Source organism: Plectropomus leopardus, chromosome 4, assembly GCF_008729295.1.
Source record: "Plectropomus leopardus isolate mb chromosome 4, YSFRI_Pleo_2.0, whole genome shotgun sequence".
Taxonomy (NCBI): domain Eukaryota; kingdom Metazoa; phylum Chordata; class Actinopteri; order Perciformes; family Serranidae; genus Plectropomus; species Plectropomus leopardus.
The window spans coordinates 23,151,032-23,159,371 of record NC_056466.1 but is presented as its reverse complement, the minus strand read 5'-3'; the positions used below and the strand labels follow the sequence as shown (position 1 = coordinate 23,159,371).

Genomic DNA, 8,340 nt, shown 5'->3' with positions numbered 1-8,340 from the left:
ACGTGACTGGGGAAACAGTCGTCTCACGTCATTCTGCACAGTGACAGTCAAACATCTAAGTGAAGTAAAAATAAGCAGAAAAAGCATTTTGTTCTTTTAGTTGAGGGGGACAGCTGTTATCCAAGCTGCCCAAGCCATTCTGATCAAACTGTGTTGTAACACTGCTGTGAAATACCTGTGAGGGTAGCTGCTGCTGACTTTGTCTTGCCTTGTGTATCAGGGAGGGTTGATTCTTTGGGTGACCGTTCAGTGCTGACTGTAAATCTGCCTCGGGGCAGAGTATTTGCTTCAGTCTGCAGCGCGGTGGTGGCAATGGTGGTTGAGGGAGGAGATCCGAGAGGAACAGAGGAAGCTTTGAGAGAACAGGATCAGCGATGACTGGTGAGGAATTTTGTGTGCTCATATGACATTTTTCTGCATCACAAGATGTACAGGGCATGTAATTACCCCCTGTCAAACTTTCCACGTAAAGCAAGACCACGCTGACCGCAACATGAAATTGGTATTGGTTTTAGCCAAGACAGAACCTGTAATATTTATATATTAATATATGTAATATGTATAAAAAGCTGCAATTAGATTGGACTGTTTCCAGCTTTTTTTTTTTGTTTTTTTTTAATATAAGAAGTCATAAAAATATATTTCCATCCTGATGGGTCCATCTGTATGTTACCTGTACAGTAGTTTGCAGACCACATTTTGATGCCATGGCTGATTGTGTTATTCTTACCTTTTCACTTAACCATAGTTAGCCTAAAAACAGCAATTCAGTAACCACATATTCAGACTAATCTATTTCACATGGTTAAGGAATTGTTTGAGAAAACTAGTACACCTTTAAAGTTACTGTCATGGATTATTAAGACAGTTGACACCTAAGAAAACAGCATACCAAGAATTATCCGTGCAACAAATGTGCACTTTCACAAATTTATTCAGCAGTAAGTCATTTATTGCTGAAAGGTCGAGGATATCCTTTCAGTCATGTGCAAGTTAAAAATAAACTCAGAATGCAGCTTTTACATATAAACTATACTGATATTGATGTTAATCTAAAAATGCATCAAAACTCACCTGAGAAGCAGCAAAACACGATGACACGGAGAATCCTCATCCTTCAGGATTAAAAAAAAAAGTAAAATTAAAAACTAGTCCAAAGATGTGTTTGTACAGCTATAATTGTCTGTTTCACAGTGCCCCTTTAGCTACATTTGTTAAACAGAGAATATGCAGTTGCACTGTAGTTCTCAATCCCCCTTTTATCTGAAGAGCCAGCTCATGACTGTGATACACCATGAACTCTTCTGTGTACATTTACTATTCAGGCTCTTGCTCTGAGTACTTCGGTTCATGAAGCTAGAGGGCATCTGCTGACTCTGTCATGGCTTTCAGAGAGCCACCTCAGGGCAACTTCAGCAAATCACTCGTATTATTTGTTTTTTTACAGCAGGTTTAAGTTTTTAAGTTACCAATCTACTGCTCTAATCAGGCTAGTTTTAAAGGTTTAGTTTGACCTCAGGCAGAAAGGCAGTGTTACAATGCACCAGTCAGAAACAGCATTTACTTGGGAGCTGAATTTTACATCTCATTTAATTAAAAACCAAGACTCTCCATAGTGTTGTTGACATTTTCTGTGGATGCTCCGCTTGACTGCAATACCCTGATGACTTACTGTCATGGACAAAAGTCTGGTCTATGTGATGAATCATCATTAATCATTTACTGTATTATTCAGTTTGTCAATAAGACTATTGACTGACTTAAAAAAATGTATTCATGATGTGTGGAGATGAGACAAGGTGGGACTGAGAGTAAAATAAACTTGGAAAATATACAGAAGATGTACATAGACTTTAGCCTATAAACAATGGAAACAGCTACAGTGATGTCACTCATTGGTTTGTAGACTGAATTTCAGTCATCGCCATCTTGTTTTTTCGGTGCAACCATAAATAAGTAGGAACTAACTAAGGAGGAGCAAGGGGTGGATCTGAGAAGCTGAGGACACTATTGGCAGACAGCCTGACACTCATGTGGCCCCGCCCCATTGATATGTGTAACTTTAAGCCTTGGTAAAATGTAAATAGGTGAGAAAAAAAATCACCACCTCGGGGTCTATGGGGATTGATTCTGTGTTGGGGCCAAACTCAAGTACCCATTTGAGGAACTGCAGTTTTTGGCACTTTTGTGTTGGAGTCATTTTTCAGCCTTCAGAGGTTGCTGCTTGGTACAGATGCAGCCACCAAGAATTCCCCATCCCCACCAAACGCTTTTCGGCTGCCAGCTGGCTGTCAGTCAGTTTCCAAACAGTTACCGGTCAACTCCCATTCACTGTGAGTGCCCTCTCCCCCGCCCTTTCCTCCTCCGGTTTCCTTTTGGAGCATGTTTTGATTCCACTGTGAACAGACCTGTTTATCAAATCGCAGGGTGCCACCATGGGATGGCACTTCCTTCACAAAAATGTGTAAACCAGCGACGTACAGTGAAACCCTGATTTTCAGTGGCAGAATGTAACAAAGTGTATTTACTCAAGTACTGTACATACTATATATATATGTGTGTGTGTGTGTGTGTGTGTGTGTGTGTGTAATCCACTACATTTATTTTAAAACTTTGGTTACAAATGACTAACTATAGTTTTTTTATACTTTTTTTTAAATTCAACCTAATAAGGGTCTGGTGACCAAAATGTTGTTGACTTTTTTTGATTTTTTTATTGTTTAAGTTTAATGCTCAGTTTATTGCAATTAATAGGACAATGTGCAGGAATTCTCTTTTTCTCATCGATTTTTTAAAATCAGTAATATAAATTTGCACAGTTTGGTTCGTAATATTATAGGTTAATCCAATCAGCAGCATATAGCCTCAAGTGATTAAAATGTGCTCCACCTTTACCAGCTGCACCATTAAATTGATCGACACATAAATGCATCAATATAATCCAATTATATACTGTGATATATGAATATCAGATGGGGCATTCTGCATTAAGAGTACTTTTTCAACTGGTACTTTAAGTATATTTTGATGCTAATATTTGTATACTTTAAGATACAATTTTGATTACAGGGCCTCTACTTGTAACAGTATTTTTACACTGTAGTATTTGCTGCATTTACTCAAGTTTGTAGAAAAGATTTTCACACACTTACATCTGTCAGTGCTTTTTCTCTGAGCTTTCGGCCTGTCAGACCTTCATCAATATGTCACATGATAAAGTGAGACACTGAAAATATGTAAGTGAGCAGAAATCTTTTCTACAAGTTTGGACTTTGTGATGTTTCCAGCACCTTGCTAAAACTAAGCAGGTTAGAGCTGTGGCTGCCCTGCATCATCTACTTTTACTCAGGTAGAAGATCTGAATAACATCCTCCACCACTGCTGATTGTACATTTTACATTATTTAATTTAAAGTTCACAAAAAACTTTTGTCTAACAAAATCGCACATTGTGTATCAGCTTTTTCCAACTCTTCACTGAAGCATGTTTAACAAGCCTATTTCCAAAAATATTGAAATGTTCCATTAACGTGTTCTTAAGAGCATTATTCTGATACATCACAACCACAGTTCAATATACAACTTGCATAAGTGTGATGTGGAAACATGAAACATCCAGTGTTTCCAAAATATGTCATCAGTCCCTGCAGAACTCATGAGCTACTGTATGTATAACCCCATACTTGCAGATGGCAACTCTGTCCCCTTTAGCCCCCTCCGCAGTAAAGTGAAATCATCCCGAAGATGTAGCCTGCGGAGCCTCACTGACTCTCTGGTGTTAGCAGAGGCTGCAGGGAAAAGTCACACAATCTTACTGAAGAACTGTAAGGTCACTTGGGTTACTGTTTACAGCACCAGGCAGTTTTGATTTATTTATTGTTCTATATATAACAACGCTCGAAGATTCATTCCAACAATAAGTACTGCTGCAATGCAGCTCACACATCTTTTTCTCCATCAGTATACACTTCACAAGTGCTCCATATTAACAGTGTAAACAATTTAATCTTCATGTTGCAATTTAATACAAAAAAGAAAACATATCTCCGAGGGAAGAACCTTTAATACCAACAAAACAGTTCTCAGAAAATAGTGCACATATATTTTACAATATGCTCTTTTCATAAAAATCTAATCTTATTCAGTAACCCAAACACCAAACAATATTGGTCATATTTACATTCTACCCTGTGAAATGCTGCAGTCATTCATGATGAGCACTTCTCCAAGGAGGGTTTTACACAGTGTACACAAGTCTGTCTCAAAAGTCTGTGCCTTATTGTCTGATGTGATTTGTAACGCCACATGAATGTCCATGTGATGATTGACACAAACAATGGTTGGCAGCTTAGTGTCATGTTTCTAAAGTGGCAGATGTCTGTTGGTCTTGTTTAAGATCGCGGGAGGACCTGAGCGATGGTGTCCCGGGCGCTTTGGCTGAGCCGTTCTGGGAACTTGACCTCATACTCCACTAATAGGTCGCCTCTGCGATCAGGGCGTTTGGGATAAGGCAGCCCCTCGCCACTCACTCGTCGCTTCATCCCTGGCTGTACAATGTCTGTTGTTGACACAGTCACAGATCTGCCGTCCAGTGTGGGTGCGTTGACTGTGCAGCCACATAAGGCCTGATGGAACAGAAGGACAATAAAAGTGAAAAAAAGATCATGAAAAGGCACTGAGGAAAATTCATTCTGCTTTTCATTTTCAGCTGTCAGTCTTCAAGCACTCTTACAAGGTGTTTTTAAGAACAATAAGTGACCAAAAATGAAGTTATATTTCCTCTTTACTTACATCTCTGAGTGGAATCTTTGCTGTGTAAACAATGTCCGAGCCGTCGCGTTTGAACACTGGATGTGCCTTGTCCTTCAACACAAAGACTATGTCAGCTGGAATAACTGTGGGAGTCTCGTCGCCCTCTTTGGGAAATGTGATTTTCGTGCCCTCTTTCCATCCCTTCTTTATCTGCACTTCCAGGATTTTATCCTCTATTCTAACTGATTGCCCGCCGGGGTTCAACCTTTTGCGAGAGATCTTCATTTTCTTTGTGCAACCCGACAGAACTTCCTCCAAGGTCACATAAAGATCGCGAACCACAGGAGGGTCCTGGTGCTTCTTGACAACGCTAGTGTGAGGGCCCATTCCTCCCATGCCTGAGCTGAAGGAACGAGGGAACCCGCCTATTCCACTGCCCCCCATCCCAAAGCGGGCAAAAGGGTCGTCAGTGTCCATGTCCTCATCCATGCCTCCATTGCGGCCAAAGAACTGTTCAAAAGGGTTGCGTCCGCCAAAGAACTCCGAAAAAATGACATGCGGGTCGCCCTGGAAGGTGTAGCTAAAGTTGCCAGGACCTCCACCACCACCTGGTGCGCCTCCGCCTTTGAGACCTGAGTGAGAAAAACAACCAGTTAATATAAGCATCTTTTACGCAGATATTGAACTACAGGGCTGCAACAAAGTACCCCCTTTATACACAGAACCAAACGACAGCGGCATCATTCTGCTCCAGTGTGTGATTATAAACCGCATCGCAACATCACGTGATCAGGGAGTCATGATCGGCATGACTTGTAACACACACCTCTGCCTCTAGTGTGACAAATAATATATGCATTGGCAGCGCATTCTGAACAATAACACACATCACAATCATTTACAGTTTCTGTTATATGAAAGCTGATCTCATCCTCTGCTCCGTTGGTAAGGAGTTCCTGAATCTCATTGTTTTCGCAGTTTGCAGACATTTGTGGCTGCATATCTTCTTTGTATGAGCTGCTAAGCTGAGGGCTGCTTTCAAAATCTCCCACGGTGGGTCGCAAACATAAACACATCGTCAAAATGTCATACCCAGGCTGCCCATGGTCACGTCTTTTCAGCTTTATGGTTTACACAGAGTTCATTACGCTGCTATTACTATCTCTGTTCCCAGCTCAGAGGCGAGACCACTCTGTCCACTTTTTTTTGCCATTGGACGTTGCATACAGCATGGCAAGGTGGCATAACAGCGTGATATTCCCGCCTTGAACAGGGAGTGTCAATGCAGCTTTACCCAGAACCATTCAGCTCCAGTGTATGTTTATGCACAGCATCCAGGCATCCCGCAATCAAAAGAGGCATGGCGGGCATGGCGTTTAACACGCGAGTGTCCGCCTGTTTTCCCAGGTTGTGGACATATTTGTATTAGCCGATATGCCAACAGCTGCTTTTTAAATCTACCACGGAGGGTCGCACTTCGGGCCCGATGCATTTTTATGAGAGCTTCTCATTGGTGCATGAAGCAAAAAAAGCTCTTTTTCTGGGTATAAAACACTCAGATCTCCTAGCCCATAAGGCATGAGCACTATGACTGTGATCAAGCTGGTAACTTCTGCCGGCAGAGTGCCTGACTTTCGGTTTAGCGCTTCTTTAGTTTGAATGGCGGTCTAAAAATGTTTATCTTGCAGCTTTTTTAGTCTTTCCAAATTTTATCGAACTGGAATCGAACAATGAATGAATGAAAATTGATGCTCACTAAAAAAAAAAATATATAATTTGAGACATCTCTTTCAAGATGTAAGTCAATTGGGAAAAGTCTTTCTGGGCCAGTTAGCATCTCGTGACCGACCCAGACAGTGTAATTCCACTTTTGGCCACTATGTAAAATTAGCATCCGAGCCTGGCGCACTTCCCTGGGGCTGGTCCATTCCCGATTGAGAAGCGAGACCAATCTGTCCCCCTTTTCCGCGATCGGACGTTTTACACAGGACAGCGAGGCGGCAAAGGGCGCGATAGTCCCACCTTGATCAGGCAGTCTGAATGCGGCTGTAATTATTACTAAATAGGACGGAATGCACTTTCCAGTTATACTTTGTCACCCAGTTCGTGTACAAACATGTAACGTGAGTTTTCTTGTCTGCACAGCCTCGCCTTTCTTTCCTGGCTCTGAAACAAGCCCTGACTGGGGGACAGAGCAGATGGAGCCATTACACTCACATTATCCGCTTAGTCCCTGACATGTCAGATATCTTTTCGACATCACCCCTTTGGACATCCATATGATCGCAAAACACGGTGTAAACCTAACGCAGGCTCGCTTCACCCTCAAAGTCGTGCAGTTAATTGAACTGTTAATTAACTCATCAGTAAAACCTTACCTTCTTCACCAAAACGGTCGTAAATGTCCTTTTTCTTCGGGTCGCTCAAAACGTCGTATGCTTCAGCTATCTCTTTGAACTTCTCCTCGGCTCCCGGTGACTTGTTTTTGTCGGGATGAAAGCGCAGAGCCTGCTTACGATAAGCTTTCTTAATGTCGTCCTCCGACGCTCCTTTCTGAATTCCCAAAATGTTGTAGTAGTCTTTACCCATTTTGACCATCCAGCGGCCTCCTCAGTAATTGTTGGCACTGTCCGAAAACTGCTGTTCGCGAACTTAAGAAGTCCGTCCTCAACTCTGTCCTCAGTGTCCACTCAGACCGATGCGCCTCACGGATATTCAATATAAACTGTGTCGAAACTTCCAGAGTTTTCCATAAACAGCCCGAACCATCTCAGCTGTGACGGCTCAGTCAGGACACACCCACCCTGACGCTGTGCCGCCTTCAGGGGCTGTCGGAAATTTGGTTATTCCTGTACAGTAACATGCCTTGCCTTATCAGTCTACTACACCCAACCGCTTATAGCTCTGCAAATACAGTATAGCTTAGCTGTAATCACAGTCATAAGTGCAAAAATACCTACTTAAATACCAGCCTCAAACACATGCTTTGCAATGGTTTCTTAAGTATGATAGGACAAATGTAGTTAAAGAGAAATCCTCACATTTGACAAGCTGAATAATAACCCCCCCATGATAACCTGTGGTGTAATAAAACAAGTAATAATACTTTGTGGCAGTATGGGGGTATGTGTACTTTGCTTACGTCTTTATAATTATGTTAACTTTCACCTAACACCACTACATTAGTCCTAAATATTTTAGTTACTTACTAAAAAAAATAGGATAATAAGGAAGGGAGGAGGGATGGGCAGACGGACGAATAAAGGAATGGGGGGTGAATCGATTTTGTTCTTTAAATCCTTCAAATTGTAAAAATCACGTTTTTCTTCACGTATAATATATGCTCCATTTTAAACATAGTGTACATGGTAAAAAAACTGCTTGCCTTTTAATGACATTTTCTTGTATTTGTCCTTTCAGTACTTAAGTAGACCTACATTCAAGTTACTTTCCTCCAGTCTATTGCTGTTTCTTGTTGCTGTTGCTACTCTGCATGTCTGCATGTTATGCTTAGTTGTGTGTCATTGCTTCATGTGCGTGCATGACTGTTTGTGCTAAAAAGCTAAATGTTGCTTTGCTATTGTTGTCT

The 8,340-nt window shown here is 41.5% G+C and overlaps 1 protein-coding gene across 1 annotated transcript; it reads right to left on the bottom strand.

The window, feature by feature from the left end:
• Positions 1 to 4,044: 4,044 nt before the first annotated feature.
• On the bottom strand, positions 4,045 to 7,476 carry dnajb1b (DnaJ heat shock protein family (Hsp40) member B1b). Its single transcript, XM_042485833.1, has 3 exons — positions 7,130 to 7,476; positions 4,791 to 5,383; positions 4,045 to 4,624 (listed from the first exon to the last, which is right to left on the bottom strand). Exons 1-3 carry the CDS (start codon positions 7,347 to 7,349, stop codon positions 4,391 to 4,393), a joined length of 1,047 nt encoding a protein of 348 aa, XP_042341767.1. The 5' UTR covers positions 7,350 to 7,476; the 3' UTR covers positions 4,045 to 4,390.
• Positions 7,477 to 8,340: the final 864 nt, after the last annotated feature.